The 19,167-nt window shown below is 46.8% G+C and overlaps 1 protein-coding gene across 8 annotated transcripts in view; it reads right to left on the bottom strand.

Annotated features, from left to right (window-relative positions):
• TNRC6A (trinucleotide repeat containing adaptor 6A) overlaps positions 1-19,167 on the bottom strand; it is a 100,693-nt gene that overhangs the window by 9,198 nt on the left and 72,328 nt on the right. For 6 of the 8 annotated variants that reach the window (XR_003965658.1, XM_030301221.1, XM_030301216.1 and 3 more), the window contains 10 exons: positions 19,016-19,067; positions 15,086-15,228; positions 14,531-14,677; positions 14,233-14,370; positions 13,655-13,783; positions 13,125-13,202; positions 12,641-12,851; positions 9,796-9,927; positions 1,229-1,387; positions 496-636 (listed from right to left, as the gene is read on the bottom strand). Coding sequence is in view for 7 of the 8 variants with exons in the window: in XM_030301221.1 (XP_030157081.1) it covers positions 496-636; positions 1,229-1,387; positions 9,796-9,927; positions 12,641-12,851; positions 13,125-13,202; positions 13,655-13,783; positions 14,233-14,370; positions 14,531-14,677; positions 15,086-15,228; positions 19,016-19,067 (1,330 nt within the window). In the remaining variant the exon portion in view is untranslated. The remainder of the gene's footprint in view (positions 1-495; positions 637-1,228; positions 1,388-9,795; positions 9,928-12,640; positions 12,852-13,124; positions 13,203-13,654; positions 13,784-14,232; positions 14,371-14,530; positions 14,678-15,085; positions 15,229-19,015; positions 19,068-19,167) is intronic. The other 2 variants (XM_030301218.1, XM_030301219.1) reach the window with 2 other exon arrangements.

Below are 19,167 nucleotides of genomic sequence, written 5' to 3'. Positions count from 1 at the left end.
ATACCCCACTAAAACGTGTGTCTGAGCGGGACCCTTAACATGGCCTTAATTTTCACTTTCGGAAAAACAAGGAAAGCTCAACTGCTTCTTCCCACGAAGTCCTTTAACACCCAGAGTGCATAAACAATTAACGACAGAAAATCTTTTACAAAAAGCAGCACCCGTTTCTTAACCATGTCAACACTGAAGCCACATATAAAGCAGATAAACACCTTTTAATTGTTACTACAATTACTGGAGAGCAAACGTTTGCTGGAGCTTTGTGTTAACTGATGCAGTGAATATGTTTGTTTACCATATCAGGTGCTAATAAGTCCCCATCGTTTCTAAAGTGGCAAAGAGTCACCTCTGGGAAAACGGCGAATTCTCTTTTTATGTTCACTATTCCCTTGGATGTCAGGTGCTGTGCTGTTAAGTTTCACATCTGCTTTGAACCATTCTTAAACCATATCATCCAGCATCATTCAGAAATTCTGACTGGTGCCGCCTACGTACCACTGTTCCTGTCCCTGAGGTGGTCAACTTCCCGCACAGTATTAATTGAAAGATTGTTTATGACACTGCCAGGAGTGACGTAAGGGTCAGTTTCAGGGTCGATGTTTGGATAACCTTTCCATGGTTCACCAGGGCGAAATTCTGGGAAGGAAATACTTAAAATTAGTTCAGGCTTATTTGTCACTTAAAAATCCGTTATTAAATATCCAAAACTTTTATTCCTAAAGTCCACGCAATTCTCCTGATTCAGTTACCAGAATTAGTGTAACATAAGCTGCTACTTATGAATAATTTGCACATTTTTGCTAGTGAAATAATTTCTCTGCGCTTGCATATTTTTAAACACTAACATTTTAAAGCGCTTTATTAAATCACAAGCCATAGCAACGCAACAGAAAAGGCGGCCGTAAGTACATTTCTGGTGACTCTTCAGCCCACACGGTCAAGTTGGTCCCCCAACACGGCGAAGAGGAACAACGAACGGAGGTTTTGTGTTATTCTTCACGCTGGCCTGCGGGACTGACTCCGCTCTCGCCGCCTGGAGCACAGGGGCACTGGTAACGGGCCAGACCCGCTCGCTGGCCCAAGACCTGATGCTCAGCTTTCCATGCATCCTATCCGTGTCCCCCCTACCCTCGGCCCAGGACTGGGCTACAGTAGAACCTACAACCTCTAGAGATAACGCAACCTTACTGGGAAGAAACCCTCACGGAGGAAGCCGGCAGCACTTTACCTGGTGGCCAATTAACACTGCTAGAGCCGTTAGGCGATTTGGCACGTGGCCAGCCGTCTCCTATTGAACCTGGAGGACTGGCTGGAGAAGTACTGCTGTTCATAAAGTCATAGGGAACAAACGGAGACTCTTCCAGCCTGAAACCACTTGAAATAGCACCTACAGAGGGAGACACAGGGCGGTGAACATGAGGCAAAATATATGCGTGAATTTATCTCTTGCGGTTTCTCCAATAGCAAGAGAGAACTCGTCATGGGTCTGCGGGTTCCAAGTTGTGTTCTGCAGGCCATGTGAAAAGGCAAGGTGAAAACAAGGCTCTGCACTCGCCCAGACTTCAGTCACTTTTCACGCTCTCATGTACTGAGATCTGGAAATTATCATCATGAATTTTATTTCCGGAAGGATAATAAGGACCAGAGCCATCAACAAGTGACCCGGGTACGAGTACACACTTATTTTCAAATCGTTAAAACACTGGTATCTTGGCCTAAATGGAGAACGAGCACAGTGAAGTTTCTGTCCAGGAGGTGTGTGTGGGGGGAGGATGGGCAAGGGGTGATGAGGAGTGATGGAGAGAAGAAAAGAACCGTGGAAAAGGAAGAATGACGGTGGGGAACACTGTGAGTGCCAAAGAGGTGTACCCGAGAATCGAGACTGCTATGCATGTAATGAAGACAAATATCCTTTTTTTTCAGGATGTTTATATTTCTACTTATACACACCCCCTCGTGACTATACCACATTAGTGAAGCTACCTGTTATCAAAATTGAGTGTGAAATCCCACAAAAAGGCAATTTATGCTCACTTAGAAATCGTCACTTGTTTCCTGATGATTTATTCTCCACACTGATCTTTGTTTTGCCTTATTAAAATTTTGTTTTAATCTGTATTTATTTTTTTGAGAGAGCATGAGTCGGGGAGGGGCAGAGAGAGAGGGAGACACAGAATTGGAAGCAGGCTCCAGGCTCTGAGCTGTCAGTGCAGAGCCCGACGTGGGGCTCGAACTCACAGACCGTGAGATCATGACCTGAGCCAAAGTCAGACGCTTAACCAACTGAGCCACCAAGGGCCCCTGTTTATTTTTAATAGATATACCTTGTCTATTTTTTGCTGACAGCAGAGCGCCTGACGCAGAGCTTGAACCCACAGACCGTGAGATCATGACCTGCACCAAAGCCAGACACTTAACTGAACTATGCGGGGGGCCCCTAATTACCTTCTATTAATCACTTCATGGGAGAAGGTGCAGAAGATGGGAAGTGAGATTGCATAGGCGGCAGGTGTAGTTGAAGCAAGCAGAGCTGGATTTATGCCACAGAAATGCTGTGTCTTAGAGGCGGGGCGTGTGAGCGGTGACCATAAGGAAGGCCAACACCGCCTGGGCACTAGTGTCTCACCCTGTCCTAGTGCTTGAGTGCTTCTGAGGTGTTGCCTTATTCACCCTCCAAACACCATAGGAGGTATTATTATACTCCCATTTAGCAGGTAAAGGTTAAGTTACTTGCCAACAGCTAATAAACAGCAGAGCTAGGCCTCAAATCCCAGGTCTGTGTCTATTTTGCCATTTTGCCATCATGTCAACTACCACTCCCACGCTGAAGAAAAATTCCAAATGTGATATGCCACTGAGTGGAAAATGTAACTTAGAATTCAGGTCTGTTTGATTCAGGGTTCGATGTTCTTTCTACCATGTGACCATTTCACCTTCCGTTTCTGATAATCATCAGTCCAAGGTTCACAAACTAGCAAACTGACCTTTAAGCCAAGTTTAGTCAAATAAAGTTTCAAGATACAAATCCACTGGAGAGGACCGAATGTCACAAACGTGTTAATCAGAGGGACAGATTTGATGCTGCTTAGGTTAGAAACCAGAGAGCCTCTCCTGGCTGCCACCCAACCCCCCCCCCCCACCCCACCCTCCACCCGGCCATTATCTTAAATCACTAAGTCCTATCAATTCTGCTTCCTACAATTTTTTGTTTTGCACAACTGCAACAATTTAGCTTTGATAGAACGCGCATGCTGCTGAGCGAGTGAAGGCAGGGCAGAAAGAAGAGGGAGAGAGAGAATCCCAAACAGGCTCCAATCTCAGTCCAGCTCGGGGCTTGATCCCATGACCCTGGGATCATGAGCTCAGCTGAAACCAAGAATTGGATGCTCAACCGGCTGAGCCACCCAGGTCCCCCAAATGCAGTGATTTCTGAATTATTTTGTTTTGGGTCCCTTGTATGCAAAGAGTTGGATTTTGCTTTATGATTCAATCTGAATTTATTTTGATAAATTACTTTGGCTCATTTATGCTTATCAATTTTATATATATTTTGGTTCTAGTTTCTCATATTATTTTATATGATGCCTTTTATTTCTTCACAGATTCTTTTTTTTTTTTTTTTAAGTTTACTTATTTTGATAGAAAGAGAGAGAGAGGGAGGGAGAGGGAGGAGAGAATGAGAGCAGGGACAGGCAGAGAGAGAGAGGAGAAAATCCCAAGCAAGCGCTATGCTGTCGGCACAAAGCCCAGACTTGGGGCTCAAAATCACGAACTGTGAGATCTTGACCTGAGCCGAAATCAACCGTCGGGTGCTTACCTGACTTAACAACCCAGGAGCCCTGATTTCTTTATAGATTCCTTAAAAACTCTAAAAATATGGTACCTGTTTTTCTCTTTTCTGAAAACGTGGAAGGCTTACGTTTTTGTTTCAGTGGGTGTCTTTGTAACTTGTTTAATCTCGTCTTCAAAAAATTCCGAGATAGAGCTGACGTATAGCACTGTGTTAGTTTCAAGTGCACAACGTAAGAATTTGATGCTCTTATGTACTGTGAAATGATCATATAGCTCTTGAGTAATGACTACACTGGGTCAGGCTACACTGTCTCCTGTTTGGCTAAGCTCTGGATCAGGCACAGAAGTTTCCCAGCTGATCTCCACTCCCCAGGTCTCCACAAAGCAGCCAGAGTAATCCCAAACACAAAACATGCCACTTCCCAGCTGAACGGTCTCCAACAGGTCTCCATTGCAGAGGGGGGAATACTCAAACTCTTCAATCATTTATAAGGCCTCCACCCATCAGCCCTGGGTTCCCCTCTCATCACCTCTGCTTGGTTAACTCCTGTTATCTTTCGTATCTCAGCTTAAGAGATCACAACCTTCTTCTGGAATCCTTCAGCTACTGCCCCCAACCCCAAGACGGAAATAAATATTCTATATATGTACCCCCACCACAGAACAACGTGCTGGGTGCTGACGAGGGGAAAAGATTTTATCAACTGCCTTCTAGTTGTAGGATCTTAAGACCATAAAGCTTCCCAGATAACCTGGTCCAACCCTTCTGCGACGCACGCACAACTTCCTGGTCAGATGTCCTTGCCATTCCACCCTACCTCACTTAACGAATCTGTCTTTTCTTACTCCGGAAGGTGTGAAGTAAAGAGTTAGGACAGTAGGCCCAGAGTACACATTACAAAGAGCTACGAGACTGGCCCTCCCTCACTCCTGGGCTCCTCCAAGCCCACAGCATATCCTGCAGATAAGAGTACCTTTGCATACCCTGTACCTCAGCCAAGCCAGATAATTTCTGGTAACAAGGTGACTTCTGGTGAACATCTACTTCTGTCTGCCCGAGGCCTGGGTCATACAGTATTTTTATCAGATCTCTGAGAGGTCTGCGGGGGTTGGAGACCGCATAACACAACCACGCAGGTGCTAATGCCTATGTGACTGACCCCCCGATAAAGACCCTGGATGCCAAGGCTTGTGTGAGCCTCTCTGGTCGGCAATACTTTGTATGTATGTGGTTTCACACACTGTGGCTGGAGAATGAAGTCCGTGAAACTTCACTGGGAGAGGACAACAGGAAACTTCTCCTGGACTCTGCCCTATGCGCCTTTTTCCTTTGCTGACTTCCGTCTGTATTCTTTTGCTGTAATAAAGCATAACCATGAGTCATACAGCTTTCCTGACTTCTGTCAATTCTTCTGGCAAACCAGTGACCTTGAAAGTGGTCTTGGGGACTTCTGACACAGAAGGTCTCCTGGGCTCACCCTTTCTTCTCTGCTCCACAAGTAACTTATTACTAGCTCTCTATGGTGATAAACAGAGACCCCATCTCAGACAGTGTTGTGAGCAGTCAATGCTGGCCAAAGCCTTCCCCACAGGCGGCTCCCTTCCCCAGCCTCAGCTCGGGTCTGACGCGAGCCTGAACACTACCATCACATCCCTCCCCCTTAAAGATGATCTCTACCCCGTTCCACTGCTAGGGGACAACAGCCCCTCTCTTCTACAACATGGAAGCACAAATGCCAACATGAACTCAGGGTTGATGAAGAAGCGAGGGAGGTTTGCTACAGGCAAACTCCCATGGTCCTTCCCCAAATGGGAGCATGACTAGAGAGCGAGATCTCTCTGGTTAGGGACCGTAGGAAAATCTCTTTCCCCCAGTGGAAGGGAGGGCACAGGCGTGAGGGGAGGGAGAAGAGAAACGGAACAAGCCCCGCACTCCCAAGTACGTGCAAACGCAAATGGCAAATGCTGCCACCCGGGCTGGGCAGGGGTGGGGGTGGTGGGGACCACGGGGCGGGGCAGCGAGCGCACCAGCAGGCAGCTACCCCGCTCCGGGTGTGCACTGCTCCGGAGCTCCGTGCGGCCAGGCCTGCTTGTTTCTAAGAGACGCCACAAGTCTGAATTTGTGCGTGAAGTTTTCTGAATGTTTACACGGATGTTGAAAACGATGATTTCAAAATCGTGAGGGTCTAACAAAACATAACACGTGGGCTGGCACCTAGCTGAACACCGACAGCCAGGTGTGAATTTTATTATAAGTGAAAAAGGCAAGCCACAGTGAACTATCAATAATGGGAATAGGATGATTAACATTCCTCTCCCTCTTCTTAATATAAGGAAAGGGGAAAACAAAGCCAACAAATAAGATTCCGAGTCTCCGCTGGGAGAGAGGCCAGCAGGAGCCACCGATCAGGAAGGAGAAGCCCCAGGAGGGGAGAACGTGAGAGTGTGAGGAACTGGAGGGTAGTAGTGTAAGAAAAAGCACTTCTTTACACAGACTGCAAAGCTTTTTGAAAAAGCCAACACTCTAAGACTCGACATTTAGCAGGCTCTCACATACAGATATCAAACCGTCTTTCCTTCTGGAGCTGAAGACCAAAACCACAACCGGGTCAAGAAGTATTTCCGAAATCATTTTTACAAAGGAGGAAAAAATACGACGACAAAGAAAGAATCAAAGCAACAAAACAGAATACATCAGATCAAACATTCTTGATTTTGAAGAAATTTTTGAGAGAGAAGGAGAACCTGTGCAGGGGGTCCAGGGGGAGGGGCAGAGAGAGAGAGAGAGAGAGAGAGAGAGAGACAGAGAGAGAGAGACAGAGAGAGACAGAGACAGAGAGAGAGACAGAGACAGAGAGAGAATCTTAAGTAGGCTCCATGCTTAGCTCGAAGCCCAACACAGGGCTCAATCCCACAACCCCGGGATCACGGTCCAAGCTGAATGCAAGAGTCGGTCGCTTAACTGACTGAGCCACCCAGTGCCCCATTCTTAATTTTTAAGGGGATGAAATGTAAGTCTGGAGATATCGAAATAATACCTATGAAACAAAAACCACTGGTCTTGGGTTAGTTACTGTCAGCTATGCCACCTGCTCAAGTACAGACAAGGAGAACATTCTGGGAGCAGAGAAGCATGTAAATATTAAGTAATTTGTATAACTAATAGAAATATTTTTAAGAAAAGAAAGAATGACTAAGTTTCAAGCATCAAATTAAGTAAATAAAGAACAGCAGGGATCTAGACTGGAGCAAAGAAAAAGGATCAACCTCTTCCTTATTCGGAAGAAGAGCACTTTCCTAGAACATATATAGGAATAAAAGTATTTACTGTTTAAGCTAGTAACTAAAAAACTTAAGAATTTACTGCTTACACTGCAGATTTATGCAAAAACAGTCCATGCGATAAAATGAGTGGAAAAAAAAGATCAACATTAAGTTGTAAAAGAAGATAAAATATAAATACAAAATCATTTGATTAATTGAAGCCAATGAAGGACACACGGGAACGGGCTGCTTACAGGAAGGCCCAGCCGCCCAAATGGCCACACGCCAGGTGCCAAGCCACAAGGGAAGAGCTTGACGGCTGTTACCGCATTCAGTCCCTTTAACAATTCTGGGAGGTCTCATTTCCTTTTGCAGGTGCAAACACTGTGGCTTAAGGAGTTTAGGAACTGGGATGAAATCCTAAGTGTATGTGACTTTAAAATCTATGCTGAGGACCCCATTTATGTGACCCACACCATGTACCAGCGTGCCCTGGGTCAGTATGCCGAGCACTGTAGGATACATGAGGGATGTGACACCTGCCACAGCAGAGCACGGAAGGCAAGAGGTCATTTTTACAAAGAAATTGAGGCTCAGATAAGCAGGGCAGACATGGAAAACTCCATTTTACCCCGAGAAGACAGAAAACCATATGACAGAAGCGTTTCTCTGGCTCTCTACATCTGACCTCTCCAGCTACTCCTTTCACTAGAGCCACACCCGGAGGCTGTCCTTGTTCTTTTCTAGGCCCCACTGCTCTGGGCAACCTTGTTCACGTCCATGACCTCAACATTCTGATGAATACCAAACCTTATTCTAGCTCAGATTTTTCTTCTGAGTGCTGGCCTCTATTCCTGATTTCTTTAGAAAACATTTGTTTTTAATGTTTTATTTATTTTTGAGAGAAAGAGACCAGGAGCAGCGGAGGGGCAGAGAGAGGGAGACACAGAATCTAAAGCAGGTTCCAGGCTCTGAGCGGCCGGCACAGAGCCCGACGTGGGGCTCCAACTCACAAACTTCAAGATTGTGACCTGAGCCGAAGTTGGACGCCTAACCGACTGAGCCACCCAGGAGTTACCCCCCCTTTTTAAAGTTTATTTATTTTGAGAGACAGAAAAAGTGTCAGCAGGGGAGGGGCAGAGAGAATCCCAAGCAGGCTCTATGCTGTCAGGGCAGAGCCTGATGCAGGGCTAGATCTCATGAACTGTGAGATCATGATCTGACCCAAAATCAAGAGTCGGGCGCAGGGCGCCTGGGTGGCTCAGTCGGTTAAGCGTCCAACTTCAGCTCAGGTCATGATCTCATGGTTCTAGCCTCACAACGGGCATTGTGCTGACCGCTCAGACAGAGCCTGGATCCTGCTTCAGATTCTGTGTCTCCCTCTCTCAAAAATAAATAAACATTAAAAAAAAAATTCTTTTTTTTTTTTTTTTAAAGAGTTGGGCACTTAACCAACTAAGCCACCCAGGCACCCCACCCCAAGCCCAGTCTTAAAGGTCAAGGGGTTGGGCTGAAGGAGAGAGGCCCAGGAGGTGGGTTATGGATAATCATGTATTTGCACAAGGACTTAAGTTAGTTACCCAGCCCTTCCATTCTTAATTCTAAGGCTGTTTTTGGTGCACTCTCTCCTCATCCACTGCCTTCTGCCTCACTTACACTGCTTGGAGTCTTCTGTGTCTCTGGGTTGAAAATTTAAGATGATTTACGGCACAAAGTGGTCTGTGATTTGCTCATTCTGGCCTCTGCTGTCCTAGATTCTTCTTCCTCCCTTTGCCCCCTCACCTCCGTGACAAGCGTGCATAACAGAACCCCGCGGGTTGTCCTGTGTTTGAACTTTTCAAATGCTCTACTCTTTTTGCCATCCTCTCTCTACCCCTTCATGTGGTCTGAAGACCCGCTTCTTAGTCTCCATATAAAAGCCTTTCCAGACCCAGCGCACCAAAAGGTTGTCGTTCCTGCCCCCTGCCACCCCCCAACAGTGGACCGCACACTGCCATCCCACGTGTGCCAACATCTCAGTCCGTCCGTGTTCCTGGCACCTACCACAGGGTGTAAAAGTTGTTACGTGCTGACTTTTGCTACCAAACCAAAGAGCTCCGTTCAGGGCAAGTACTGCTCCTGGCTCATGTATGCTCAATGGTGTGCATGCGTGTGCATGTGTATCCAGGTGGCCAAGAACGGTCCTTTGGAAAGCAGAAAATGTTCCACTAACATTTGCTAGATGGATTGATGTTAAACAGGTGAAAATTATATTTCTAAAAAAAAAATGTAATTAACGGATGAAAAGACAATAATATTGAATCTATATGATTTACACAAAGCAACAAAATACATGAAGAAAATGTGCCATTATACAAAACACTGACAGAAATCAAATTATGCCGGGAGTTTTTAATACCCTCCCCATCATACTAAATTAAGTAAATGTTAAGTAGAACACTAGAACGATCAAATCTATTGCAAAAACCTAAATGACCATTAAAGAGGGACAAATTTTTAAACCACAAATGTATACTGAATCTTGATTTTGTACAAAATCATTAATTGTGTTAATTGTGCCTTTTTAAAAATTTAACTAAGATTTAATAACTAATAAGCACTTTTTAATAATGAGGAAAGGGTCTAAGTGGATTTGGCTACAAATACAGACATTTAAGATAAAATAAAAGCCTAAATTTAATATTCTACAGGGTTTTGTTTTGTTTTTTTAAATACAACATGTAAGAATGTATTTCATACCATGTTTGCTGGAGTTTTGATCCAAAGATGTGTTCACAGAAATGCTGTCCACTGTAGTCCACTTCCTTAGTCTTGACTGTGGCTCTTTAATACTGTTCATATCCATATTTACATTCAAGTTTGAGTTCAAGCCTAAAAACAAAACAATATTTTAATAGAAAACCACTTTATAAAATATAACATGTTTTCCTTCCAATACCACGACCTCCATTTTCTAGAAAAAAACATGTAACTAATCTAATGTTTTTAATCCTGTGACCTGGGACTGTTCCTTAGCAGGTATCACCCTACAAATGTGCACAGCCAAATGATTACAGACAAGCACAAGGTAGGCAGAACACTCTGGGCCCCTGGCCAAGGTTGTGTAGAAATCCTCAATAGATATTCTAATATTCAATAACCCAATGTTTTCAAACCATGAAACTGTTAAAACTATAATTGTGTTAATGTGGAAAACTATTTCTCTGTAGAATATGATTATTTTAAAATTCCTTGGTGGGGCACCTTGGTGGCTCAGGCAGTTGGAGCATCCAACTCTTGATTTCGGGCTCAGGTCATGATCTCAGGGTTGTAGGATCAAGCCCCACATTTGGCTCCATGCTGAGTGTGGAGCCTGCTTAAGATTCTCTCTCTCCCTCTGCCCCTCTTGTGCTTGCTCTCTCTCAAACGATAAACAAACAAACAAATAAATTTCCCCGGTAAAAAGAGACAATTTTAAGGAAGCTCAATATTAAAGTTTATCTCCAATAAAATAGATTTCTTTAGCTATCCCCCAAGAGCACCACGCATGAAGAAACATAGGGAATCATGTTATCTTTTGCTTATAAACAAAAGTTTTCAACTGGCTTGCCAGCCAAAGGACACCGTCATTGGAAAGCAAAAAGGTCCTGGGGCGCCTGGGTGGCTCGGTTGGTTAAGCATCTGACTTTGGCTCAGGTCACGATCCCATGGTTCGTGAGTCTGAGCCCCGCATCAGGCTCTCTGCTGTCAGTGCGAAGCCTGCTTTGGATCCTCTGACCCCCTCTCGATCTCTGCCCCTTCCCCACTTGTGCTCTCTCTCTGTCAAAAGTAAAACAAACATTAAAAAAAAAAAAAAAAGTAAAAACGTCCTGCTCTAATAATTTAGAGACTCCCATATCTCAAGGCGCAACTTCCTTGACCTTTGGTGATGAAACACATCACACTCAGATATTCTCTGTTGGAACAGGATGGAAATTTCCATCTTGCATACTGTGGGTCAGAAAACTGTTAATCCAGGGATTTCTTCATTGTGATCCAGGGACCATCAACATCAGAATCATCTGAGATTCTTGTTAAAAATGAACACTTTTCAATGGGAGCCAGAATCTCTGGCCACATAGCCAGGTGGTTCGTATTTTAAAATTTCAAAACAAATAGTTTTCAATACTTGGGTTTGATGACAGTCCATGTGATATCAGGTCAAACTTAAAAACTTTAATAACGTGGGGCGCCTGGGTGGCTCAGTTAGGTGACCAACTTTGGCTCAGGTCATGATCTCACGGTTTGTGAGTTCGAGCCCCGCATTGGGCTCTGTGCTGACAGCTCAGAGCCTGGAGCCTGCTTCGGATCCTGTGTCTCCCTCTCTCTCTGCCCCTCCCCCACTCACACTCTGTGTCTCTCTCTCAAAAATAAATAAAACATTGAAAAAAAACTTTAATAATATAAATTCTCTAATATCATCCCAATTTTTTGAAGAGAGCAATTACATTTGCTGTTCTCTGGACTCATCAACCAGACCCAAGACTCGGCAAATTTTTCTGTGAAGCTTCAAATAGTATCTCAGGCTCCGTGGGCCACAAGGTCTGTGGGTCTCTGTGCAACTCTGTTTTAGCACAAAAGCAACCACAGAAAATACATTAACAAAAGACCATGGCTGTGTTCCAATAAAACTTTCTTTACGAAACCAGGCCACCGGCCAAATGTGGCCAACAGGCTCCAGTCTGCCAATGCCTGATTTAGACAACCATGCTGTGTTGGTATGGGTTAGGCAGACCTCTTAACCAGGAAAATGTATCTCTCTGTCCTTGCTGAGAGTCCGCAGCAAAACGAGGGGGAGCCAGAGTGAAGCGAAGCAGGGCAACAGCAGGCCCCACCCCACCCACGGCCAAGAGCAGGCTAGCTCATTAGCTGTCTTCAACACACTTGGGCTGGCAACCAAGCTGGCTTTCGAGAAGCCATTTTAAGGGAAAAGAGAGAAAGCAAAAGCAAAATCAACAATCAAGGCTCAAAATATAATCAAAGGCACAAAGAGAAAAGAGACCCAGGGAGGGGGAAAACATACAAGCCTGAAGTTTCCAGAGGGAGACAGGGAAAGAAAGGAAGAGGGGAGCTACTGCAAGGGCAACAGAGGCAACCCTCCCGCCTCTGTGTCCTACACTCAACACTCATGCCAGAAATCACCCCTAAAGACTCAGACAATCGTGACAATTTCAGGCGCTGCCCCACAGAAGCCACTCATCCCAGTTATTCCCCAAAGTGGCACTGCTCCGGGTGTCTCTGGCATGTGGTTACTAACCACCCTCCCCCCCCCCCCCCCCCACTCTACGAGGAAACCACCTGGGGCTCGAGAGCAACTTCACCTTTATTCTAACCCACTTTAAATGAGCAGGGAGTTTTTGAAACAGCACGGTTTTCTGGAATGGAGAGAGGCCTTCCTGGAAGCAGGGAGACAGGCTGACCCTGGGACAGGCAGGGCAGCTCCCGGAGAGGAACAAGCCACAGAGCCAGCGTGGTTCCGAGGGGACAGAACTGTGTCGCCAAGGGAGAAGACGACAGGCAGCGGCTCCTGGTGTCAGGTGAATGCCCCGGCCAAGGAGAAACCCACCTATAGGGAAGTTGCTGAAAGCATTTATTGGTGACGGCCCTTTCTGCAGCTCGGGTGTAGTGTGGGGCATGACGTTCTCGAGGAAAGGTTTCATGGCTGGCTGATGGAGTGGCTGCTGCTGAGCTGGCGGGGTCTGTTGCTTCACCAACAGGTTGGGGTCCAGTTGGCGAGACTGCTGCATCATTTGCTGCTGCACACTAAGAGGTCGACCCTGAAAACAACCAAGCGATCGGGAAACACTGGAGAGAAAGTCTTTAGGGATACCCAGGTATTCCCCCCTCAACTGCCGAATTCCCCTCCTCCCCGGCAGGAAGGTGAATAATCACCATACTCCAGTTAACACGACCTCCGGGCAAACAGGAGACTTAACGCATCACATATTTTGTCGTATCTTGATACAGGCATTTCGCCTCTCTTGTCACAAGCTCGAATGAAGGGAGTTCAGCGCAAGCGAAGCAAAAGGGGAAAGAAGGGTGCGATCTACCTGCTGGTCTTGCTGCTGCCGGTTCCCAGAAGGCACGCTTCTCTGACTCTGCGCCCTTTGCTGCTGCGCTAACAATCGCTGGAGGGGAGATGGCGAAAAGGCCGTCAGCGTCTCGTCAGAGTCGTGTCATAGAGCAAGCTTCGGGACGGCTGCAGGTGGACCTAAGGCGTGGCCTCATCTGGCGTACCCTCTTCCTGGGGCTCCCTGGCCTCAAGCCGTTGTTGAATTCGGTCTTTGGTTCGGTCTAAACTACTTGTGCTTCGGGAGGGACACGTCCCCACCCCCCCTCCCCCCCTCCCCCCCTCCCTGCCCCCATCCCACTCCCTCCGCCATCCCAGATCTGACTGGGTGGTGCTCGAAGAGCATCCCGCCTTTCCAGCTCACGACCTGTCCTCCCCGACAGACTGCAAGCTTCCTGGGGGCGACGGCACCCACTGTTTGCTGCCACGCTTCCCACAGAGTCTTGGATTTATTAGCACACAGTAGACGCTCAACAGACTTGCACTGAATAGGACTGTTAACCGACTCACCTGTAACTGGGAGATCTGAGAAAGCTGGTTTAGTTGGGATAGCTGGTTCAGCATGGCTACCTGTTGAGGGCCAAAGAGCGGATTCAGGCCACCGTTGTTTGGTGCATACTTCAGCAATGAAACTGGAACCTTAGGATCACAATGGCAAGTTAATAACGTTGATCAAATAACTCAAAACTAACTAAATGTGCTGTGTAGTCTGACTTGTCAATAGAGCAATTAAATCTGTGGACTATTACCATGGAAGGTTGGTTAAGTTCTTGCTTTGCTTTATCGTTCATATAAACTTTTCTGGGTTAACTACAAGAGGACAGGGGTGAAATCTTAAAGCGGCCAATTTACTTTGCTGTTGTCTTCCTCCCCTCAACGTGTTTTCCGGAAGGTAGTGGTAAATTTCAGGTGTAACTGAACTTGGACTCATTTTCTTGACCCAACCCACATCCGTTCGTAAGGACAGCTAATTCTGCATTAGCTGCGTCTCAAAGATGCCAGTCGACGTGATGAGGAGCACCTAACTGTCTCGTTCAAATACCAAGTGTTTCCAGGTACACAGGGGAGAGCATGCCCGCAGTCGCTACCTGAGGGGAGAGTAATGGAGGAGGCACTTGAGCACGGAGATTAGGCTGAGATGAACTAAGAGGTTGTGCTGGAGGCTGCTGCAGGCCCCGGGCTTGTGCTGCTGTGTTTCCAACACCGAACATACTGGGATTGCCATTCTGCAAAACCAAATGACAGCAACAGAACCCCAGTGGGATTCTTTAGGGATGGACGTCGCAATACCACACTGTAATATTGATTTAAACACAGTAACTACAAGTAAGAGAGATCTTATTACTTCTACAAAGCATTCAACAGAGAGTCCACGCGTGGACTTACCTGTCTAACAGAATTCAAGTTTTGCATACCCAGCCCTGCTATGGAGCCAAGGGCCTGGTTAGGTAGTGCACTATTTGAAGGGGGAAGCTTCATGCTTTGACTGGACATAAACTGCATGTTTTGGGATTCATCTGCTACAATGCCATCCTGATTGGACAGACAGAAAGATGTGCAACACCAGCCAAGCAAACAAGTAGAAGGGAGAAATCATTGCAGGAACAGAAGAGAAGTCACATGACATTCCAGCATCAACAGGAAACAGGTAGAGAACAGAAGAGATCAGATTAGTGTTAATTCTAGAGTACATAAAAAGAACCAAACACATTTTACGGGATTCAGAAGAAAATACAAAATGCAATCCCTATGCTAAATTGAAACATAAAAGGGAGAATGAACTACAAATCCAGTAGTAGGATTTGGCACTGGATTATAAGCAGTACCTTACATTAAATGCCCTAACCACTAATGAGAAAATTATGCCATTAAGTGTACTGGTTATTAGCCACAGGGGTGAAACAAACAAACAAACAAACAACAAACAAACAAACAACTTACCTTATCAAAATAAGGACTGCGCTCCATGGAAGACTCTTTGGAAATCTGAGGCCGAGAACCAGGGCCTTTCCCGACCGTTCGATTGTAATCACCAATATTTAGGCTATGTTTATCTATGTCCATTCGTTTGTCTTGTAACATTCCTAATAAAGGCAGAAAATGATGTTACCATGTAGGAAGACGATTCAGTTGGCTTCAGATAAATTTACAGTAGAAAGCAAAACATTTCCTCCCTGCGGGAGGACTTCTGCCTTGGGAAGGACATGTGAAAAATGCACTTGCATTTAGTAAATCTTGCATTCCTCACAAGTAAAGTTGGGTTTAGCAGACGCTGCTGTTTTACTGAACCAATTAACCTGAAGTAAACAGGTTAAGATGTCTTTGGTCATCTTTAACCTAAACTTTATAATAAAAACAATTTCCAGTTACAAATAACAAAAACAGCCACCACAAGAATGTGCCATCGGGACAGATGCGCGCGATGTGCCGGGCACTCACTGTCCCAAACGTGTGCTCTAATTTCATGCTGGTAACCCTACTCTTCTCGCCCCCATTCAGCAGATGGGGAAACTGGAGACAAGACAGGCTCACACCTTCTCCTCTCTCAGGTCTTCCTCTCCCCTTACGGTCCACATTCTGCCTTCTCTGCAACCTCAAACTCAATTTCTTATTCCTATATGTATCTCATCTTTAATAATAACCACGTATTGTTTACTGTCTCTCAGCTCCAAATTCACCCTTTCTGACTGCCCAGTCAAAGCACACCTGGGCTCTTTACAGTTTTTCCTTTGCCAGTTGGTGCAGAGGCTCTGTCGGTAGAGGGCGCCGGAGAGACGCGGTGGGAGGAAGTTCGATGTGCTCCCGGCAGCCCCCAGAATCCCCCCCCCCCATCCCTCCACGTGGCTCTGTAGCAGAGTCTCTAGTGAGACACCGCTCTGCGGACAGATTTCCACCAAGTGCCACCAGCACAACAGCACAGCGACTCGCGTGCCATTCAGTGAGCCATGGAGGAGGCGGGGTCTCCTCCTCACAGAACGGACCCACGGTCCAGATACGAATTTGTTTTTCCTGCCTGAAAAGCTTCTGCCATCCCCAGTCTGGCAGAAGGCCTTATATCCCCACAGCACTGTGTCTGACCACGGAACTCACTCCAGGGCAAAGGGAGGACGGTCATGGGATCACGCCCGTGGATCAAGCGGTCTGACCACATACGCCGTCACCCAAAAGTAGCTAGCCAAACTGACAGGTAGAACTGGTTACAAACCAAGTCGGGAGACAACATCCTTCAAGGATGGGCTTCTGCTTCATGGCACACACTGCCACCCACATCACCAGAACACAGAGGTCTGGGAATCAGAAGGTGAGAGTCGGCATGGTTTCTCTGTTATACCTGACAAGCCCCTCGGAATTCTTGCTTCCTGTTCCAGCAACTCTACAGATTTGGAGACCTTAGTCCTCAAGAGAGAGAAAACGCTTCTACGAGGAGACACATCAGGCCGCTGAACTGGAAGATGAAAACGGCACCCGGACATTTTGCCCTCCTTGTGCCACTGAACCGCCAGGCAAAAGGGGTTCATCTGCTGGCTGAAGTGACTCTGATCACCAGAGGAAATGGGCTTTCTGATACAAAACGAGGGCCGCGAGGACTCTAGAACCCAGGGGGTTCTCTGGGGGTGCTCCTTCGCATGTCCGGGCCCACTAGTAAAGGTCAATGAAGAGCCAGAGCAACCAAGAAAAGGCAGGACGATTAAGGGCTTGGATTCTTTGGGAACAAAGACCTGCATCCCTCCAGCAGCAAAGGAACCCGGGGGCGCTGAGGTACTGGTGACAGCAGGGCAGTGTGGGACGGGTGCCGACAGAAGCAAGCCAGGACACCAGCCACAGGTCCGACCAATCACAGAAACGAGGTCAGTACAAGCTCTGCACGTTTCCTACGGCTTGTTACATGAGTGTGGTTACCTGGATAGGCCAACCTTCTCTCTCCCATTTTCGTTTTATCCACTCTGAACTGATGAAAGTTCCTATCCTATCCAACTGTTGAAAGTTCGCTCTACAACTCGGTCTTTCAGTCTCAACTGTGACTAACTTTGAGGGGTAGTAATACCGCCAATGACAGTGCAATGACTACTGGGACCTGTGGGTCTCCTCAGTTTGGTGAGAGGGCAGACTTCCTCACCCGTCAGAAAGAGAAAGAGAGCCGCGCCTCGTTAAGACAGAGCCGCTCTGCCACTGTAGTGGGACAGGGCAGTGTGCGCACAGGGTGCGTGTGGAAGATGGTGGTCGAAGGGCGGGGTGAACTGTGCCATCCATCCACCTACCGCCTCTCAGCTCCAAATCCACCTCGTCAGCCCTGGACCCTTTCCGTATCTTTCCCTTGGCCGGCCGACACTGCAGCTTTGCGGGTAGAGGGTGCAGGAGACACTGCTGTCTCCCGGGTGCAGGCACCCCCTCCTGCGGCACAGACCTCACCCTGCCGCGGCACCCCCGGCAGCGGCTCTGGCGGTCTAGTGGCAGAGCGCCTCCCGTGAGACACCTCCCCACGGGGCACAGCTCCTGCAGTTCCGCGTGGGCGACACCACCGTGACTTCTCTGCCACGCGGTGAGCAGAGGCCAGGTCCAGGAGTCTGGACCCCCTGCACGGGCACGCCACCTCAGTCCTAAGGTCAGAGACCTCTCCTTGCCTCTGCTAGTCTATCTTCAGTGTGCTCCTCACCTCCTACTAGGCAAAACCTCGTCACTCGAATAATTCCTTAGATTTGTATCAAACCTTCCTGTTCAAATCGCTGCACAGTCCGCTCTCCTGCCCGGACTCAGACTAACAGAAAAACGGCACCACCTACTAAAGTTTTCAGGCAAGAAAGTGGAAATCAGCTTTTATCACACCCGCTCCCTCACCCTCCACAATGAATTGGTTCAGACTGGTTACCAACTTTCGTTGATTCTAATTCCTGAATCTCCACAGAATTAAGAGTCTTCCCACCTACTATCTTAGAGTTTTGAAATCCTCACTGGATTTGAAATCCCACTCCAACAAATCTCACACTGGTTCTGGTATCTTGTCCTTAGTCCTCTGCCGCGAATCTTTCCTGTCCTAAGACATTTTCAACCTGCAGCCATAACAATTTTACTATTATTATTATTATTTTTAAAGTTTATTTATTTTGAGAGAGAGAGAGAGAGGGAGAGAGACAGAGAGCATGCATGCATGAGCAGGGGAGGTGCAGAGAAAGAGAGGGAGGGAGAGAATCCTAAGCATGTTCCATGCTGTTAGTGCAGAGTCCCACACAGGGCTCAGGTGAGATCATGACCTGAGCAGAAATCAAGAGCTGGGCACTTAACTGGCTGAGTCACCCAGGTGCCCCTACCATCATAATTTTCTTAAAACATAAACCCAAATCATGGCATTCTCCTGCTTCAAATTATTTAATTCCGTGCTTTCAGAATAAAGCTCAAACCCCCCAGCTCCTTATGTTTTAGCCTCTGCCTCATTTCTAGCACCTTCCCTAGGCAAAGCTTCTTCATTACCACACTCCCACCACCACAACCAATTTACGTTTCTTCTCCCACTGCATGGAACTACTTGCCATTTCTCTAGCTGTCTTATACTGTCTCTGTCCTATCGTCTGAGCCTTTACACATACCATTCCCTGAATTACTAAGACTCTATCACCCAACCTGGATGACTCCTCCTGACAGGACTAGATTTGAGGTAATCACAGACTGGTATCACCATGACCTCAGACCTTGCACAGCGATGTGCACTTGGAAGGCTTATAAACCACCGTACTCTAACGCGGGCTGGAGAGCACAGGATACCGTAACGGGAACACAGACCTCCCCTCTCCTGGCCCAGGTCAGTGCTCGCTTAGTAGGATCATGTCACAGATCCGTTTGTCCATCAGTGATGAATACAAACTCAACCTGATTTACCTCCAGAAAGGTCCATCTTATTGCTCTGTACGTTTTCTTCTGGTGAGTCTCTCTGAAGGAAGAAAATGGGGGATGTTAGCAGGCCTTCATTCATCGATGAAAAGAAATTAAAAACGAAAACCTTTACTTCGTTATTTGTCAAAAGGCAAAGA

This window comes from Lynx canadensis, chromosome E3 (genome assembly GCF_007474595.2).
Source record: "Lynx canadensis isolate LIC74 chromosome E3, mLynCan4.pri.v2, whole genome shotgun sequence".
NCBI classification, from domain to species: domain Eukaryota; kingdom Metazoa; phylum Chordata; class Mammalia; order Carnivora; family Felidae; genus Lynx; species Lynx canadensis.
This window is presented reverse-complemented; position numbering and strand designations above follow the sequence as displayed.